Source organism: Mirounga angustirostris, unplaced genomic scaffold (assembly GCF_029215605.1).
Source record: "Mirounga angustirostris isolate CCGP_5_RB_7025 unplaced genomic scaffold, mMirAng1.0.hap1 SCAF_15, whole genome shotgun sequence".
NCBI classification, from domain to species: Eukaryota; Metazoa; Chordata; class Mammalia; order Carnivora; family Phocidae; genus Mirounga; species Mirounga angustirostris.
In genome coordinates this window covers 45,802,070-45,823,540 of record NW_026991723.1, presented here as the reverse complement: position 1 = coordinate 45,823,540, position 21,471 = coordinate 45,802,070, and the positions used below count along the sequence as shown (strand labels likewise).

The window sequence follows — 21,471 nt, the reverse complement described above, 5'->3', positions numbered from 1 at the left end:
CTTTGGTATGTATTTGCCTGATGACTTATGATTTTGAACATCTTTTCATATGCTTATTGTCCATTTCTTTGTTTTCTTTGGAGAAATGACCCTTTAAATCTTTTTTTTTTTTTTTAAAGATTTTATTTATTTATTTGACAGAGAGAGACACAGCCAGAGAGGGAACACAAGCAGGGGGAGTGGGAGAGGGAGAAGCAGGCTTCCCGCAGAGCAGGAAGTCCGATGCAGGGCTCGATATCAGGACCCTGGGATCATGACCTGAGCCGAAGGCAGACGCTTAACGACTGAGCCACCCAGGCGCCCGACCCTTTAAATCTTTTGCCCATTTTTTTAAAGTATTGATTTTCAATTAAAGTGGTTGTGTTTATGGGAAGGAGCGAGAGCCTATATCTCCACCCATCCCTGTTTTCAGTATTCTAGAAGTTTACTATTTTTTAAAAAGATTTTATTTATTTGACAGGGAGGGGGAAAGAGCACAAGCAGGGGGAACTGCAGACAGAGGGAGAGAGGGGGAGAAGCAGGCTCCCTGCTGAACAGGGAGCCTGATGCAGGGCTTGATCCCAGGGCCCTGGGGTCATGACTTGAGCCGAAGGCAGACATTTAACTTACTGAGCCACCCTCAATAATTCTAGAAGTTTAATTAATAAAGATCATGTGGTGCTTTTCTTCCCTCTTGTCACTCATCCAGTGTTTTATTTCATCTAGGCATTGGGCTGCCCATAGGAAGAGTCTAGGCTTTCAAGCCAGAAAAGGTGTTGTTCCAAAGAAATGAGGGGCTAGACAGTTATGATCTCTTGTGGGAGGATCATAATGGCTGTAGCATTCTGTTCCTATCTCCTTAAGTCAATTTAACATTGCACTGGCTTCAGTTTGGAAATAATGCGGTAGTGAGGTATCTTCTCTCCTTTGTTTTTACCTTTTCTGGTCATTTTTTTTTTTTAAAGATTTTTAAAGATTTTATTTATTTATTTGAGAGAGAGAGAATGAGAGAGAGCACATGAGAGGGGGGAGGGTCGGAGGGAGAAGCAGGCTCCCTGCTCGGTGGGACTCGATCCAGGGACTCCAGGATCATGACCTGAGCCGAAGGCAGTCGCTTAACCAACTGAGCCACCCAGGCGCCCCCTTTTCTGGTCATTTTTACAGGCTGTCTGTTCAATAGAAAAAATTATTTTCTGAATTCCTCAATTCCCTTATTTACAGAAAAACTGGAATCTCTCTGCACACCACACACATGTGCACACACACACACACAGGTTCAGTCTTCTCGGCACTTTGGGTAGTCATTCTTATGACTCATCTTCTTGACTCATTTTGTGAAGAATTGTAGTTTATTAAAAAAATGAAGGGAGGGGACGCCTGGGTGACTCTGTCGGTTAAGCGTCTGCCTTCGGCTCAGGTCATGATCTCAGGGTCCTGGGATTGAGCCCCGCATCGGGCTCCCTGCTCAGCGGGGAGCCTGCTTCTCCCTCTGCCTGCTGCTCCGCCTGCTTGTGCTCTCTCTCTCTCTGACATAAATAAATAAAATCTTAAAAAAAAAAAAATGAAGGAAGAAAGAGGCACATGAGATGGAAAGCAGTAATTCCTTTGGGGCCATTATGAAATAGACTCTTGAGTTGAACACCATTAAATAGATTTTCTGTTTAGCATCCATATCAGTTTATTTCAATTTTCTAGTTTTAGATTGTCTTTAAGATTTTATAGTTAATAATTGCTATTTTTATAGGTACACAATGAGACATCTATATTTCACTGTTTGTAATATGAAAAAGTGAGATACACCTAATTGGTCCTATGTAGAGATGTGGATCACTAAATGGTGGGTTAGGAATACACGGAATGCTATACAGCAGTTAATGAACAACATGGATAAGTCTCAAAAACAAGAATGACAACTTAAAAGTTACGGAAGTATATGGTTATGATACCATTTATGTATGTTTTTATAAGCCACTGAAGCTGAGAATAAATAATGTTCTAGAAATACACATACGTAGCTCAAGAGTGTGAATTGAAATGATAGCACGGGAACTAAGTAGCATTGGTTCCTGGGAGGATCCATAGAGCAGCTTACATTTATAAAATTGTATCCTTTGGGGGTGCCTGAGTGGCTCAGTCAGTTAAGTGTCTGCCTTCGGCTCAGGTCATGATCCCAGGGTCATGAGATCGAGTCCCCCATCGGATCCTCAGCAGGGAGTCTGCTTCTCCCTCTCCCTCTGCCCCTCCCCCTGCTTGTACTTTCTCTCTCGCTTGCTGTCTCAAATAAATAAAATCTTTAAAAAAAAATTGTATCCTTTGAAGCAAAGGTAAACACAGTGAAGTGTTAACATCTGTTTACTCTCAGCGGAAGATACATGGGTGTAGTATTTAAAGTTCTTTTCTGTATGTTATTAATTTTTTAGTTAGAAATTGTTGCTTTGTCATCTCTTCATTTATCTTGGAATTTTTTTTTTAAACAAACCAAAGTTTTGCTGTATTCTCTGAGCTGGATATATTTCTCTTTTCTCTTCCTACTGAAATGATTTGTGGGTAAAAATTTAGGAGTCTGGGCTATTCCTCCAGAATGTACATTTTATTTCTTTTGAGTTTTTATCATTCATCCCTGGAGTTGATTCAACTCTGTCTTGAAGAACAAACATCCATTACAATAATGGTTTATGAAAAATATTGTTCAGAGTTTTTAGAGGAGGTGAAAGCTGCAAAAAGACTTCCGTGTGATCTTGGGAGAGTCCTACTACTGCATATTAAGGATGATATCATCCTGTCCTCGGGTCCACCTCCATCTTTTCCTTTCCCTGCTTCTCATAAGCCTGTCTTCAATTTTACTCATTTATTTGAGAGGTCAGAGTCATTGCTCCAGAGCGGGAGGTGGAGTGTCTGTCAGGGCTGCTTTTGAGTTCGTGTATGTTTATTCTATCTTATTTTGCATTTGTGTTCAACAAAACAAGCTTGTCTATGAGAATTATGAGTGTTGCAGAAACTTTAAACCAGTAGGCACACTAAAACATAATTGACTGTAGCATTTTAGGTTTAAAGGATCCCGTGCTTCTCTCTTTCATTCTGTCCTCAGAGAAGGTACCTGAGTAAATGTCAAGGACTGAAGCAGAATGAGAGGGACAATTTGATATTGCCAAAACCAGATTTCCACCTCTACGAGGAAATGTATTAGCTTTATATATAGAATAAATGCATAGTTTCTTGTTTGCAATTTGAGAAGAATCTTTCCTGAGGAGCATAGATTGACATAATATTGAAGTCTGCTCTCCAGGAAAGAGATCAGTTGGCTAGAATGCAAGGTTTGTGAGTACTTTTTCCTTACTCAAAAAACAAACAAAAAACCACACACACACAAAACTTTAAAAGAAAATTGCACTCAGGATTCATAGAAAGATAGTCACTCTCTGTGGTTCTTACCCTTAGTTTCATGGAAAAGTGATTGGTTTTTTTTATATTTAAGTGTTGTGAAGTGATATTATTCATTCTTTTTCTGCTGGTAATGATTTATACTCAATATATTTTTATCTTTAAAAACATTTGCAGGAATATATGTATATATATATATATTTTAAAGATCTTATTTATCCATTTGGGGGAGAGAGAGAGAGAGCGCACACAGAGAGTGAGTGAGAGGGGAAGCCGACTCCCTGCTGAGCACAGAGCCAGACACAGGGCTCAATCCCAGGACTCCTGAGATCATGACCTGAGCCAAAGGCAGACACTTAACTGACTGAGCCACCCAGGCACCCCTGCAGGAGTATGTCTTTTGACTCCGTTTAATCATTATTAACTATTTGGTACAGCTTTTCCCGATTACCCCATGCATTTGCCCAGATAAAATCTATGTTGAGTAGAGATTGGCAGGGGCATAATATATCATACTTTAATATTTTCTGTGAGTTACCTTTAATCCACTTGGCAGTATTTCCAAATCTGTATTTTTAAACATCTGTGTGGTATTCAATGGTATGATATACTCACTTGAAGATCATTTCAATTTTTTTTTTTACCATTACAAACAATGCTACCACGAACATTTTATCATCTATATCTTTGCACACATATTTGAATATTTTTGTGGAAGAGATTCTTAGAATTACTGGGTTAGCATGCTGATAGATACTGCCAAATTGTCTTCCCCAAAGGCTTTACAAATTTATAGACCCAATTATAAGGCAGAAAGCAGCCCTTCTTATGTTTTTAATTAAATTCTAAGGTGTGTTGACTGTTTTACAATTTAGAGGAGAGGCAGGTAAGTAAAAAAATGATCATAATTCAATGTGATAATTACATTAATAAAGGAACGCTGTAAGAGGGATGTCTAATACAGATTGGGTTGGAAATATTAGGAAGACTTTCCAGTGGATTTCATGCTTTAGCTGTGTTGTGAATAATGAGTGCATTAAGCAAGCAAGGGAGGAGAGGTGTGTTGGGAGGGAAGACAGTGTAGGCGTGGGGAGCAGTACATGTGAAAGGCAAAATGAATGAGATAATGTGAAGTATTGGGAACTGCAAGTGCTTCACAATTATGGAAGCACAGGGTGTCGTGAGAGAACAAAGGAAATGCAGGGAAGGTATTAAAGGACTAAGATGGTTATTCCAAGGAAGTGGGATTTTATCCTGTGGAAAATGATGAGTCATTAAAGGCATTTATATCAATGAAAAGATGTAATCTGATTTTTCTGTTGGGAAAATCACTGTCTTGTCACTGTGGGAGGTAGAATGGGGTGGGTTCAAAAATAGAGGAGATGACCAGGTGAGGAGTGATGAAGGTCTAAGCTAAGGCAAGGGTATGGTGACTGGACAAAGGGGCTGAATTTGAGAGTTCCTAAGGGGGGATTCTAAGTAGAACTGGGAGACTATTTGAGTGTGGTGAGCGAAGGAGGAGGAAGAGCTGGGGATGGTTTTTCTGTATTTTAACTTTGATAAGAAGTTAGGATTTCTGCTTGCCAAGATACAGAGGATAGGAGAAAGGACAGATGAAGATAAACTCAGGTTAAGATAATCCATGACTTTGCTGTTGCCATGGCTCAACTTAGTGGAGATGTGGGCAGACTGTGGAACACGTACATCTGGCCATCAGGTGGGAGCTGGGCTGGAGGTATAGATAGGGGAGTCGTTGTCCTGTAGGTAGAAGTGACCCCCTGTGAATGGGTGTCCGCTCCTTGGGGAACTTTGCCTAAAGTTAAAGGACGCCTAAGGGTCAGGGAAGAAGACTAGGAAGGAATGCCAGTTAAGTGTGAGGAAAACCAGGGGAGAAAGGTTATCCCGATGAAAGAGGGAAGGAGCAGATTTCAGGCCTGCTTGCTAGTGAGCGAATGAGTGGAGACTGATTTGGGGAAGTGTGGATGAGGAGGTGGAAACTGTAAATTTGTAGCAGGAGATGCCTACATTTTGACAGTTTCAGGTGCTAAGACTTTTGAGTCAAAAGAAGTAGATTCAAATCACTTTGTTTCATCACAATAGTAATATAACAAATTGTTTTTTTTAAATAAAGAAAAATTTTTTAGGGATGCCTGGGTGGCTCAGTTGGTTAAGCGTCTGCCTTCGGCTCAGGTCATGACCCCAGGGTCCTGGGATCGAGCCCCGCATCGGGCTCCCTGCTCTGCGGGGAGCCTGCCTCTCCCTCTGCCTGCCGCCCCCCCTGCTTGTGCACACACACTCTCTCTCTCTCACAAATAAATACATAAAATCTTTAAATAAAGAAAATTTTTTTTAGAGTGAACTGGGGAGGGATGGGCAGAGGGAGAGAGAGAATCCCAAGCAAGCTCCATACCCAGCGCAGAGTGTGTCATGGGGCTCCATCTCACGGCCCTGAGATCATGAGCTGAGCCGAAATCAAGAGTCAGACGCTTAGCCATCTGAGCCACCCAGGTGCCCCACAAATTTTTTTTTTAAGAAAAACATTTCTTTATCTATGTAAAATTTGAATATGTTATATATTAAAAAACATATATACCTCATACATTGCTATTGAGATTTTAAAATGGTGCAACCACTGTGGAAAACAGTAATGCAGTTTGTAAAAATGTTAAACATGGAGTTACGGCAGGACCCAGAAATTCTACCCTTAGGTGTTTACCCCAGAGAAATGAAAATACACATCTACATAAAAACTTGTACACAAATGTTCATACCAGCACTATTCACAGTGGCTAAAAAGAAAAAATACAGGGACGCCTGGGTGGCTCAGTCGGTTAAGCCTCTGCCTTTGGCTCAGGTCATGATTCCAAGGTCCTGGGATCGAGTCCCACATCGGACTCCTTGCTCAGCAAGGACCCTGCTTCTCCCTCTGCCTGCCTCTGTCTCTCTCTCTCTCTGATAAATAAATAAAATCTTAAAAAAAAAAAAAAAGAAAAAAATACACATGTCTATCCAACAAGTGGATAAACAAATACTGGGATACCCATACAATGGAATATTATTCAACCGTAAAAAAGGAACTACTGACACATTACAGCATGTATGACCCCTGGAAAATCATGCCAAATGAAAGAAGACAGTCACAAAGGATTACATATCATGTATGTATTTTATGTATGTTCATATATTTGTATGAAATGCCAAGTCCGCAGAACAGGCAACTCTAGAGAAACAAATAGATTAGTGGTACAGGTGATGCATGATCTGGGGGGGGGATGGGAAATGACTACTAATGTATTTGAGTTTTATTTCTGGAATGATGAGAATGTTCTAAAATTAGATGGTGGTGATGGTTTCATACTTCTGTGAGTATACTGAAAACCACTAAATCGTATATCTTAAAGCGTGGATTTTATGGCTTGTGAATTATTTCTCAATAAAGCTATTAAAAATAAACAAAATGGCAAAGCTAATGACAAATGAAAAAAATGATAACACTTCACAGGGATGGTTAATATTTGTAACACAAGACATTTTTATATAAAGTAATATAACAAATTCCAGTCCTTTAATTTCCATACCTGCAAAACAGGGCTCACAGGTGACCTAGAGGCGAGCTATGAGAATTAAATGAGATCACTGTTAACATTCATATTAGTTATTGTCATTATCCTCAGTCTTCATTGCACCTGGAATGCTTAAGAATCCCTGTGTAGAGAGGTTTAAGTGTTTAGCTAACTAAAATAATGGCTCGAGAGTAGAACTTGAGTATCATGAAATTCTGATGGTTGTGTTCTCGTGAATCTGATGCTATTTCATCCTCCTGGTTCATTTCATAGATATTTATTGTATTTCTGCTATGCACCAGTGCTAAACTAGTTGCCAGGGGTGCAAGGATGATTCAACCATTGCTCCTACTTTCAAGAATCTTATGATTAAGCAGGATAAAGAGACAGGATAGGATGGTTACCCTAAGATGTGGCAAGGAGGAGAGAGATGCACTCAGAGCAGAGGAGAGGCAGTGGGAAATTGGGAGTGGGTTCTAGGAATCCGTCTCCAAAGTGAAACCTGAATGGAGAAGGAGGAGTAGAAGTTACCCAGGTGACACAAAGGTGGAGGAATGGAGGCGGGCAATGAGGGTGGTAACACAAAGCAAAGGTAAATCCCAGAGTTAGCATAGAACATAGGAAATGCTGGGAACACCCAACAGCATGTGTTGCTGGACCAGGAGATGGGTGGACGCAGTGTGGTGGAATGAAGAGCCGAGAGCCAAGTTCTGAAAGCCCTTATGAGGCATTCAAGTGAGCTTTGATTTTTATCCTAGTGGCAGTTGGCAGCTTTTGAAGTTTTGTTTTGTTTTTAAAGATTTTATTTATTTGACACACAGAGAGAGAGAGAGAGAGAGCGTGCGTGCACACACACAAGCAGAGGGAGTGGCAGGCAGAGGCAGAGGGAGATGCAGGGGGAGCCCGATGCAGGACTCGATCCCAGGACCCCAGGATCACGACCCGAGCCAAAGGCAGTTGCCCAACCAACTGAGCCACGCAGGTGCCCCAGCTTTTGAAGTTTTAATCAAGCTGTGAAATGGTTAGATTTTTGTTTCATATGGATAATTGTGAGGCCTAAATGAAGGAGGAATTGAAGATAAATCTGTCCTGAAGTAGGAAGGACCTACTAGAGAAAGGAGCTTATTATAGTTTGGGCAGTGAATAAGAGTTATGGGTTAGAGGGTTTGTTCGAGAAATATTTAGGAGAGAAAATGGCAGTTGTTGCTGATGGGTGGAGAGGGTGGTGTGGGAAAGGGAGGAAGTGGCCTCAGGGGTATCTTAGGTTTCTAGTTGGGTGGTTGTGTTGGTGGTGATCACCACTTGAGATATTACAGGAAAAATGATGAGTTTATTCTCTCAGAAAACAAGAGACTGATTCATTAGGTATTTGCCTTTTGCTTTGTAGATAATCCCATGAGAATTTTCTTTGTCCAGTACTTTGACACAATAGCTGTTGGTTACCTGGGTCTTTTCTGTTCCTTCTGAAGAATAAAACTTTGCTTTCAAAATTTGTATATGCTTAACTCTCTCTTTTCTTTCTTAAAATTTTTTTTAATCTCTAGGAAGAACCTAAGAAAGTCCGCTTTGATTATGACTTATTCCTGCATCTTGAAGGCCATCCACCAGTGAATCACCTCCGCTGTGAAAAGCTAACTTTCAACAACCCCACAGAGGAGTTTAGAAGAAAGTTGCTGAAGGCAGGAGGGGTAAGTGGGCACTGCCTTGTGAAAAGCCTTCACTTCAAAAACTAGTTGCTAGTGTGTTAAGAAGTGTACTAATGTTTTGAGAGAGGTAAGAGAGAGGAAGGACCTTAATGACTTAGCTGTGGACTCCTGGTTTGGGATGAAGAGGTAAGCAAACATGAATATTTTACGTAGGTATGAATCTGAAATTATGCTGTTGGTTGGAATAGCTTGATAGTCTGTGCAGCTCAAATCTATTTTAACAAAAAGCCAAAAACAATAAACTTTCCTCAGTTAAGCAAAGAACAATGTCTGAACTTTGTCATATCAGTTTATAGAAACTTTTCGGTAAAATTGGAAGTCCTGTTTAAAATTATATAAAAAGAGGTTGTTTTCCAGATTTTCTTGGGAAAAATTAATAGAAAAAGTATAGTAATTCATGTGACAGGCTTGGGTTATTTAAATACACATTTTTGTTTATTTGAATTGTGTGTAGGTAAAAGATGGGTTTTCTTTCATTTTTTTTTTAAATGTTTTATTTATTTGTTTGACAGAGAGAGACACAGCGAGAGAGGGAACACAAGCAGGGGGAGTGGGAGAGGGAGAAGCAGGCTCCCCACTGAGCAGGGAGCCCGATGCAGGGCTCTGTCCCAGGACCCTGGGATCATGACCTGAGCCGAAGGCAGACGCTTAATGACTGAGCCACCTGGCGCCTCTCATTTTTTTTTTTTAAAGATTTTATTTATTTATTTGAGAGAGAAAGAGAGAGCGAGAGAGTAAACATGGGCAGGGGTGGTGCAGAGGGAGAGGGAGAGAAGCAGACTCCCCGCTGAGCAGGGAGCCCAATGCGGGACTCAATCCCAGGACCCTGAGATCATGACCTGAGCCAAAGGCAGATGCTTAACTGACTGAGCCACCTAGGCACCCCGGATTTTTTTTTTTTTTTTTTTAAAGATCATGGTAACCAAGTTTTGCCTGTGTGATTTGGCTAGGATGGGGAACGATTTTTAAGTGAGGTTTTGTGCAGACACAAATGTACGGAATGTTTGCTTGCAGCTAAGTCAGCTGTGCAGGCAAATGCTACTGACTCATGGAAGTCTACAATGGGTGCCATTTGGACCATCATCCTCTTTCCACTTCAGATGAACTTCCTGTGTCATCTTATGTGGGCAGTTCTGACCCCATAAAATGTTGAAATGCATTCTTTACTCTAGAATTTCCTTCACTTAGTTTTTCTGGAAGGTTTTTGATAGCTTTGCCTCGATGCTCTTACCATATGTGTAAACATATGTGGATCATAACTTTGCAAAATGCCTCATTTCTTTCGTAAGCTCTATCTGAGGGCTATGTAGGGAAGAGTTTGGTTTTGTATAGCACAGAAGTGTTTTCCCTTTATCGAAACCCCTTTTTGTGGGGTTAGAGACAACCACTTGGAGAAGCTGTGGACCTTCTCATAAGAAAATCACCCATATGTACAGCTGTGTGAACATTTTGGGTTATGTGGAACTCCTGGAGTCCCTTTTTTGGAGTCCTATTTTGCCAAGATCCTATCCTTTCAGCTGAAATACTAATATGCATTTGAAGCATTGTAAGTCCCTTTACCACATTTCATTCAGTACTCTGCTATGTCAGTACATTATGGGTTAAATAGGTATTGGGCCAGGTTTGGAAATAAACCACCACTTATAGTATTTTATGGGGAAATGTGTCTTCATGAAGAAATGGCCTTTTGTAATACAACTCATTTTTCTTTTTCTTTTTTTTTTAAGATTTATTTATTTATTTTAGAAAGAGACAGTGCAGGGCGCCTGGGTGGCTCAGTTGGTTGGGCGACTGCCTTCGGCTCAGGTCATGATCCTGGAGTCCCGGGATCGAGTCCCGCATCGGGCTCCCTGCTCGGCGGGGAGCCTGCTTCTGCCTCTGACCCTCCCCCCTCGCATGTGCTCTCTCTCTCTCTCAGTCTCTCTGTCTCAAATAAATAAATAAAATCTTTAAAAAAAAAAAAAAAAAAAAAAAAAAAAAAGAAAGAGACAGTGCAAGCAAGCGTGAGTGGGCGGACGGGCAGAGAGAGAGGGAGGGAGAGAATCATCAAACAGATTCCCTACTGAGCATGGAGCCCAACATGGGGCTTGATCTCAGGACCCTGAGATCATGACCTGAGCTGAAATCAAGAGCCGGACGCTTAACCCAGGTGCCCCTGTAATACAACTCATTTTAAAGTTAGAGATTTATTATATATTTATTAAGGAAGTGGTGTTTTTTTTTAAAACCTATTTTATTCTTTTTATAGTTACCAAGAACACAGTGTTGATGCTATTTACCTGTGGCTGTGCCCTTAAAAATGAGCTGGTCCATCCCTGGTTATCTGCCCAAAGAAAATGAAAACACTAGTTTGAAAAGATATATGTGCCCTTACGTTTATTGCAGCATTATTTACACTAGCCAAGAAACACTCTCTGTGTCCATTGATAGATGAGTGGGTAAAGAAGATGTACATATATGTAATGGGATATTACTCAGCAATAAAGAAAGAATGAAATCTTGCCGTTCATGACAACATGGATGGACCCAGGAGGTGGATATTCTGCTAAGTGAAGTAGGTTAGACAGAAAGACAAATACCATGATTTTACTTAGATGTGGAATGAAAAAAAGCAAGTCAAACAGACAAACAAAATAAAACCAACGGAAACAGACTTGCAAATACAGAGAACAAACTGTTGATTGCCAGAGGGGAGGAGGGTAGGGGACCGGTGAAAAATGTGAAGGGGATTAAGAGGTACAAACTTCTAGTTATACAATAAATAAGTCACGAGGAGGAAAGTATAGCATAGGGAATTTAGTCAGTAAGCTTGTAATGACTTTGTCTGGTGACAGATGGTGACTACACTTATCATGGTGAGCATTTCATAATATGTATAGCTGTCGAATCACTGTGTTGTACACCTGAAACTAGGACGGTATTGTATGTCAACTATACTTGGATCAAAAAAATGAGTTGGTCCGTTTTAAATCCTGATTGTTATTATTTTCTTTTTATGTTGGTGGCATTTTATGCTTCTCATTATTCCTCTCGGATATGTCGTTAGGTGGGTGATCGGAGCCTGTGGATTCTGAAACTTGAGTACCTCAGGGTTCTGATAAGAGTCGTAGGAAAGAGTAAATATGATACAAGAACTTTTTGAAACGCCACTTAGTCCCAGAGCACTCAGGGCTTGCTTGCAAGCTGAAGAGGTTACAGGTCAGTGATAATGCGGCAGAGTGCACTGCTGCATCCCAATAAGGTCTCTAGTAGAGTTCTGTCTTCCTCTTCTCAGCCTTTCTCTCAGAACTGTCCTCCTTGACTTTCCTTCTTTGTATTTCTTGAAGTGCTGTTTGAAGCCTGTAGATTTGTTTCTGTTAGACTTAGATTGTGTCTTGACACCTCTAAAATAAGTTGAAATGTGAAATATTCAGGCAAACCAGTTACTTAACATAAATTCTTTAAGAGACTGATACCAGTAAATTTTGGGGTAAAATTAAAATTTAAAAATGTGCTTGAAATAATAGTAATCCAGGCGCCTGGGTGGCTCAGATGGTTAAGCATCTGCCTTCGGCTCAGGTCATGATCCCAGGGTCCTGGGATCGAGTCCCGCATCGGGCTCCCTGCTCAGCGCGGAGCCTGCTTCTCCCTCTGCCTCTCTCTCTCTCTGTCTCTTATGAATAAATAAAATCTTAAAAAAAAAAAAAAAAGAAATAATAGTAATCCTATAGATTCTGTCCAGTTCGTATGGGAAAATTAGTCTTTTATGGAAATGTGGGAATCTATAGACTAACAAACATTTTTTTGGCTTACCTAGATTTTTGGCTACCTTGTATTGTTTTTACCTGGTATGTAAATATTTATCATTGTCTTGATATTAATGCAGCCTGTCGTCGTGTTACTAACTTATCAGCCATTTTGATTTTATTAGAAATCTTTCTTGGGGCGCCTGGGTGGCTCAGCCGTTAAGTGTCTGCCTTCGGCTCAGGTCATGATCCCAGGGTCCTGGGATTGAGCCCCACATCAGGCTCCCTGCTCTGCGGAAAGCCTGCTTCTCCCTCTCCCACTCCCCCTGCTTGTGTTCCCTCTCTCACTGTGTCTCTCTCTGTCAAATAAATAAAATCTTAAACAAAAAAAAGAGAAATCTTTCTTTTAAGCTTTATTAACATAATTGACATGCATATACCATTGTATAAGTTTAAGATGTACATTGTATTGATCTTGTACATTTGTATATTGCAGAATGATTACCACCATAGCTTTGGCTATCCTCTTCATCATGTTACATAATTACCATTTCTTTTTTGGTGAAAACATTTAAGGTCTACTCTCTTGGTAACTTTGTTTATTTATTTATTTTATTATTTTTTAAAGATTTTATTTATTCATTCATGAGAGAGAGAGAGAGAGAGAGGCAGAGGGAGAAGCAGGCTCCCAAGGAGCAGGGAGCCCGATGCGGGACTCGATCCCAGGACTCTGGGATCATGACCTGAGCCGAAGGCAGATGCTCAACCATCTGAGCCACTCAGGCGCCCCTCTCTTTGTAACTTTGAAATACACAATTCAATAATATTAATTATAATTGCCATATATAATTGCTTTCCATTGCATTCCACTTACTCTTCTTATAAGTGAACATTTGTACTGTTTGACCAGCATCTCCTCATTTTCCCCCACCCTCCAGCACCTGGTAGCTACCATTCTAGTCTCTGTTTCTAGGAGTTCAGCTTTTTAAGATACCACATATAAGTGATATCATAGAGTATCTGTCTTTCTCCGTCTGACTTTCACTTAGTTTAATGCTTTCAGGTTTTATCCATGTTGTCACAAATGGCACGATGTCCTCCTTTCTCATAGCTGAATAATATTCCATTATTCTCTCCATTCACTTAGGTTGTTTCCAGATCTTGGCTATTGTAAATAATGCTGCAGTGGACATAGAAGCACAGATATCTTTTCAATATCCTGTTTTTTATTTTCCTTTGTACACACACACATACACGCACACACGGGATTGCTGGATCCTATGGTAGTTCTCTTTTTAATTTTTTTGAGAAACCTATATATTTAGTTTTCCATAGTGGCTGTACAATCCCACCAACAGAGCATTAAGGGTTCCTTTTTCTCCACATCATCTCCAATACTTATCATTTCTTTCTTTCTTTTTTTTTTTTTTAAAGATCTTTTATTTATTTATCTGAGAGAGAGAATGGGAGACAGAGAGCATGAGAGGGGGAGGATCAGAGGGAGAAGCAGACTCCCCACCAAGCAGGGAGTCCAATGCGGGACTCGATCCCGGGACTCCAGGATCATGACCTGAGCCGAAGGCAGTCGCTTAACCAACTGAGCCACCCAGGCGCCCCAATACTTATCATTTCTTATCTTTTTGATAATAGCCTAACAAGTGTGAGGTGATATCTCACTGTGATTTTGATTTGCATTTCCCTGATGATTAGTAATGTTAAGCACCTTTTTATCTACCTCTTGGCCATCTGTGTATCTTCTTAGGCAGATTTTGAAATCAGACTGTAGTTTCTGCCATTGAGGTGTATGAATTCTTTATATATTTTGGATATTAACCCCTTAGATGATTCGCAAATACTTTCCTCTGTAGGTTGCCTTTTTCATTTTGTGTTGCTGATTTCCCTTGCTTTGCAGAAGCTTTTTAGTTTGATATAGTTCTACTTGTTTATTTTTGCTTTTGTTGCCTTTGTGTTTTTTTTTTTTTTAATTAACATATAATGTATTATTTGTTTCAGGGGTACACGTCTGTGATTCATTGGTCTTACACAATTCACAGCACTCACCATAGCACATACCCTCCCCAGTGTCCATCACCCAGCCACCCCATCCCTCCCACCCCCCATCACTCCAGCAACCCTCAGTTTGTTTCCTGAGATTAAGAGTCTCTTATGGTTTGTCTCCCTCTCTGGTTTTGTCTTTTTTTTTTTTTTTTAAGATTTTATTTATTTATTTGACAGAGAGAGACACAGCAAGAGAGGGGAACACAAGCAGGGGGAGTGGGAGAGGGAGAAGCAGGCTCCCTGCTGATCAGGGAGCCCAATGCGGGGCTGGATCCCAGGACCCTGGGATCATGACCTGAGCCAAAGGCAGATGCTTAACAACTGAGCCCCCCAGGGACTCCTGGTTTTGTCTTGTTTCATTTTTCCCTCCCTTCCCTTATGATCCTGTCTTGTTTCTCAAATTCCTCATATCAGTGAGATCAGATGATAATTATCTTTCTCTGATTGACTTATTTCGCTTAGCATAATACCCTCTAGTTCCATCCACGTCATTGTAAATTTGTTGCTTTTGTTCTGATGTTTGTTATTAGAAATCTTGTTCATGACTATGTCTCTTCAGATAAACATTTTTTCCCCTCCCTGGGTTTTAGGGTGAGAGAGGGGTGCTGTGTTTCTTACACTTAACCATTATATGTGTGATGTAGATGTATATATTCTGCCTTTACAGGAAAAACTCAATCCTTATCATATGTATGTACTGTGCAAAATCATTATAGCTTCAGGCATGAGTGGAGTAAGCCTACTGTTTGGGCTGTGGTTCCTTCTCCTTATTTTTTCTTTTAAACAGAAAGTACATAACACTATTAAAAGTTGAACTTGGCTTTTCAAGAGATCAGAAAGGTTGTTTTTAGAGCTAGTAGCATCTTAGAAAAATGCTTTTAACATTAAAAGAAAATGATTCCAAAGAGCTTTTTGCCAGAAAAATCTTGAAAAATTGTAGATTTTTTTTCTACTTTCAAAACCTATAAGCCACTAACTACATGACAATTTTTTTTTTTTTTTTTTTGGTCCATAACATTTTTTCCACTGGATTTCTTCCTTTTTTTTTTTTTTTTAATTTTGCAACTCATTTCTAAATAGTCTCAATGAAATGTACCCTAAGTTCTTCTGTTGAATAGTCCCTAATATATATTTCGGATATTTTGCTTTAAAAGAAAAAAGAGTAACTTTTGAGGGAAGGACACATTTGTAATTAAGCATTGTTTTCTGAGAAAATTGGAATACAGAATGATTTCATTTACAAGACCCTAAAGGTAGTTTCCTCTAAATGAGAGACCTTATTGGAGCTGCTAGGGAAATTGTAGATTTAGTTTGGGATCTAGCCCCTGTCAGGCCTTAAGTAAAAAGCAGAAGGTAGGGGTCAGGAAATGGAAAAGAACAATCTGAGAGCTCCTGAGAGGAGACTGCTTTTTATTTTGAGATCTTATTTTATTTTTTGTTTGGTAGAAGGGTAGAGGACAGTGAGCAATAAACTTTTGAGGGTAAAACTTGATATGTCCATTTGTCCTTGGATTTTAAGCAAAAGGACCAAATATACCCCATTGAGGAGTACCTCTGAATTCCACTGAGAATATTTCTACTTGTTTTTATATAAATGAACTGATGAATCCTTTTTGAATGATTTTCAAAATGCTGTTTAGGATGTCAGGATTTTTTTTAAGGATTTATGATCACAGTAGATGATTTTGTTTTTATTTACTTGATCCCCTTCTTAGTAGCTAGAATTCAGTCCTACTGAAAAATTGCTGAAGGGCTTGACATCCATTACATTTGACTGAATGAAAGAGGATGAGTTTTTCTTTTGGGTGTTGGCAAAGTTAAGATGCAGATAGTGTACATCCTATAGCTGAAAGTCATCATTCTACTAACTCAGCTCTCTGGGATTTCCTGTGGGGAGGGAGTGTGATACCGTTGGAAAAGTTTCGAAATCAGGCAGACTTAAGTAAAAAGCTCATCTTTGTCATCTTCTGTCTGAAGAAAATAATGACATCTCTTTGAATCTCAGTTTGTCATCCGTGAAATGGGTGAGACTGTGTTTTCCTCATTGGGAATATCCAAACATGGTGTGTGACTCTTAACAGAGATCCAGCCCCTTGGTTCTTTTTCCTTTGTCGGTTTAGAAAATTAACAGATCTTTAACCATGTGTATGTCGAGCATTTAAAGTACCCTGAAAAAGGTGTGCTGGGTAGTGTAAGCTGTTCTAGATTTAGTCACAGGAAGACGTCTTTACCACCAGTTAGTGTGACTAGCACATTGGTGGACCTGTGTTGGATTTAAAGAATATTAGCCCATGGTATCTCTTTTCAAGGAGTTTAATTCTGGCAGCTTGTATTTTGCTTGTGTAATGTGAAACAAAGATCTGTTCAGAATATCGTTTAAGATGTAAGTTTTCATTAGAAAAATTATTAGTTCTTATCATTGTTCTTAATTCTAAATTTCTAGCAAATCATATAAGGCTTCTTACAAGATTTCCTAAGTAGCATGTTCAGCATGGTAGCCGTATCCTTATGCTTCTATGAAGAAAGCACAAAAGGGACAAGTATCTTTGGAGAATCAAGTTTATGTTATAGCTGCTCCCCTGTTTTTGGCCTGGAAATCAAATGGTCTGCTGTGGTTCTGTTGTTCTTTATGGAATGGTGGTAGGATTGGTAGATTTTTTTTTCCCCCTTGCTTGCTTGCTTTCCTCAATTAAACAGGCCAAAGTCTAAACATGTTGTTCAGTCTATTTCTGAATCACTGGCAAGCAGTTAATTTTGAGGACTGAAAATTAAAACTAACCACAGCAGTTGTTAAAACTAGGGTTTCTATAGGCAGAAATCCAATTCTGTTCAGACACCACCTGTTTCAATAGGACATTTCAGACGCCCATTTGGCAGACTTTGCTGGAGAAGACATGGGGAACATGCTTACAGTCTGTGTTAAGTCTGCAGCATAATGCAGTCCTGCTTCTCAGAGTGACAGTTACATTTATATATGATATGTTTTTGCAAGGAATAAATTGGGATCTTTTTGAAACACTGCTTATTGTGAAGTGGCATTCAAGTCCATGGCAGTCCCCCACCAAGGGGTTTTGGTTATTAAAGGACCAGAGGGATCTCATGATAAGGAGCTTTCACTAATACAGCTGTGCAAGCCATCTGAACATAGCATTTTATTGCAGGGTTCTGGAATGAATTTTGTCTAGGGCCATTTAGTATTTCCTTTTGTGGGGGAATTTAGAACACTTCTAATTTCTAAACAGTATAGATCACATTCTCCCCCCACCCCCCCCCAAGTTTACATTTTTTTTTAAATAGGTACGTAATACACACGTAATACAAAATGACATGCAGTCTGTCTTCCTTCAGGCCACCAACAAAGCTGTAGTGAATAACCTTTTACATAGTTCTTTGTGCGCAAAGATGAGTATATCTGTAGGAGAAATTCCTAGGAGTAAAACCATGGCTCCGAGGCAAAGTGGAATTTAAATTTTGATGGACATATACAAATTGCCTGTCAAAGAGGTTATACTACTCTGTGCTTGGATCAACAATGTGTGAGAGTACCTATTTCTCCACACGGTGATTTATTAAACTCTTCCCCCCCCACCATCGGATGAGTGAAAAATATCTAATTTTTAACTCCGATTTCACTTATGAATGATGATGAGCATCTTTTCATATGTTTAAAAGCTATTTTCATTTCCTCTCGAAGACCACATTTTAATGTATTTTAAATTGGAAATATTCTAAGTGTTTCAGTTTCAACTTAAATTTATGGGTATTCTTCCCACATACTTGCATTTGGAAAGGTTACAACAAGATACGGAAGCCTCTTTAACCAAGGTCCGTGTTTTCAGGCTTTCTTCAGTGTGTAACAAATTATGTTCTTAGGAACTGATTTGTCAAGACTTGGGCTTCTAAAAATGTAAGTGGTTTTTGTGGCAAACTCATCCCAGTAGTGCCCAGAGGATGGATAGCTGATTGCTTATTTTTAAAATGACTCAAAGAAAATAATACATGGAAAATTATTTTAGTGGCTGTTGCTGGACAGCTTCATTCGATTTTTGGATATTTGTTTTGGGACAAGTGTGCCTTTTTGTTATTTTCTGATCTATATCATCCTGTAATTACCTGCCTCAAAAGATGCTGCTGTTTTTCACCAGCACCAGTAAAAGGTGACTTATTTAAATAAATGTAGGATCAAGCAGGCTGCCTCATTTATTTGGTTGTGTGTCAGAGTTGCGGTTAATTTTCTGTCGTATGTGCTATTTTCTCTTTTCTATATCCCCTTCCCCCCACGCCTGGAAAATTAAATCATGAAAGTAGAACATACATATAAATGATAAATAGAATGTCAGAGTTGTGAGGCTTCATTCCAAATGTAACATTGGTCTCGTAAATTTTTAGGGAAAGCATGGTCATAGTAGAAAGTTATGTCACTCAGCATATTTAGTGGTTTTATGGTTTAATTTCACCCAGAGTCACAGAAGTTGATGGCAGGACACTGGGGACTTTTGAAAATATGCCCCCCAAAATAGCTGTGGTCTAACACAATCTGCGTGCCTTCATTTGTTCCTTCCTTCCTAATTACCTACTTACCTTTTCAGTAAGGAGGGAAAAAAGTGGGGCACACTTTTCACAAGGTCCACAGCTCAGATATGCTTACTGCATAAACTGAACAAAGGCTCAGTGGAAAAGAAAAATAGATAGATGTTCCTGAGTGTGTACTAGGAAAAATTCTGTCGAGTGTGTCTAAACTCTCAGAATTGGAGGGCGTGCCATGGTTCTTTCTGCAGACCTCCCAGGAGCTGCAGTGTAGCTGACTAAATGTGGGAGCCTTAATTTAGTCTTGAAAGGAAATGCTGTGATATTTGAAAGAAAAGCAACACGTAAGCCTACCCCTAATGCCCACCCCCAGTGCACAAAAAGCCAAGAAAATAAGAAATGAATAGAAAAGAAAAAAATGAAACCATATAAATCTTGGAGATTTTCAAATTAAAAAATGAACAATTCTTTCTCTTTTAATTTTATTTTATTAAGATTTTATTTATTTGACAGAGAGAGAGAGGGAGAAAGAGGGAGAGAGTAGCAGAGGCAGAGGGAGAAGCAGACTCCCTGTTGAGCAAGGAGCCCGATGCAGGACTCGATCGCAGGACCCTGGGATCATGACCTGCGCTGAAGGCAGACGCTTAACCAACTGAGCCACCCAGACTCCCCTATTCTTTCTCTTTTTAAATACACAGATATTACAATTGAAAACTTTTGATTCAGTTTTTCCCTCTCTTCTGGGCTCGTGTAGTTCATTATGTACTTGTTTTTAAAGCTGCTTACGAAATTGATCTAATATACCTGAATCTATTACCGTAACTTCTAGCATCCTAGTAAAGGAACTGTTTATGAGAGCAGCTGTTTGCCTTGACTGTCCCCACTGGGTATTGTTTTTGGCTCATACTCTATAATACTAAGTACAAATAAATTTTGCGATGGGGGGGTAGAGAAGAGAAGCTATAATTAACATTTTATTTTATTTTATTAGCTGAGTTTTGTTGTCCCATAAGTTATACAAAAACCTGACAGTGGTGGGATCTGTTTAAAAAATAAACGTTTGAGACTCTTGAAATAGCTATTTGTGTTTCATTTTTGAGGAGTAAGGATAAGTGGTAGGTGGTTTAATATAATAACCTTTATCACCACAAGGGACACAGCCATGGTGTGATAGAAAGAAGGTTTGATTTGAAATCTGAAGGCACGAATTCAGTTCTCGGATCTGCTGCTAATTTACCTTGGGCTTTAGGTTGGTATAAATCTAAAATAAGCATAATATCCTCTCCTCCCACTTGAAATGATTAAATAAAACGTGGAACCTAGTTAACCAGTCAGCAAGTAATTCTTTTATTTATTGAAATGACCTCTTTTTTCTGTAGTTTTTTTATTATGCTTTGGTTTAAATCATAGTTTTTGTTACTTAGAAAGGTGAAAATAAAAGACTTCTCTTCCAAGACTTTGACATAATAATGGTGTTTGACTGGAAAGAACATGTTTTAGCCCCAAGAAGAAATCTGACTTTTTACCTGTTTTTAAAATAAATATGTGCTAACTTTAGAAAAATGTAGACTTTCTAGAAAAGCAGAAGGAAGAAAAAATACATCATTTTAATCCCTCCAGTAATTGTCACCATTGTATTTCTCATGTAGATGAGATCTCACAGGTTGTTTGTATTTGCACTTAATGTATTACACATGAATTTCTTGTTTTAAACTGCATGACTTTATTTTAGTTCAAAAACGTCCTCACACCTCAGAGGATTGATGTAGAGATTTCAGTTGTTTAAGAAGTTACCAGTAAGGTGTTCTATGTTTTTATTTTCTTTTTATGTCTCTGATGACTCTCATGGAAATATGGTGGTCTAGTGTTTTTTTGTAATTGGATGGGCCATGTTAGATCTGTTATTTGGAAAATTTTGTATTTTAATAATTGTAGGTGTAGATTTTGGAATGTGTCTTTATAAATGTTATTCTTGCTTTCCCTCTCCTTAGCGGGTCATCTGGGGGCCTGTGGTAGTGTGAAATGGTTAAATACAAAAAGCCTTCATTAATGGAAAGATTGAGTAATATAAGGATGCCCTATCCAGAAGATAAACTGGTCCTTTCAACTACTGTCAAAGTAAAAATGGAATATAATAAAAATCCAGTTAACTTTACAAACTTCAGTCTTAACAATAACTTTTGGTGATTCAAGAGATAGATTTGGTTGGGTTATAGAGACAAGTCTACCCATATGGTTGATGTCTGTAGTGTCTTTGGGCAAATTAGAAATAAATATCCCCACCCTCCCTGCCCCGTGAAGCCTTAGCCCAAGGAACATAGCATAGCTAGCATAGCATAGTGGGATTTCAGCTTGTCCTCATCCCACAGGCCGAGCATCTTTGTGCAAGGGACCATCTGGACCACGATTTATAGGAATGGCACTATTTATAGGTCCAGACAAAGGTGGATTTTAATGTTAAAACTATCTTGTCTGAGATAGTTGGGACAGGAGTGTCTGGGGAAATAATAAATAAGACTTTATCGAAATTTT

At 39.2% G+C, this 21,471-nt stretch overlaps 1 protein-coding gene across 2 annotated transcripts in view; it reads left to right on the top strand.

Annotated features, from left to right (window-relative positions):
• Positions 1–21,471, top strand: part of MLLT3 (MLLT3 super elongation complex subunit) — a 282,898-nt gene that overhangs the window by 160,814 nt on the left and 100,613 nt on the right. For both annotated transcript variants that reach the window (XM_045882476.3, XM_045882477.3), the window contains exon 4: positions 8,468–8,611. In XM_045882476.3, coding sequence (XP_045738432.1) covers positions 8,468–8,611 — 144 coding nt within the window. The remainder of the gene's footprint in view (positions 1–8,467; positions 8,612–21,471) is intronic.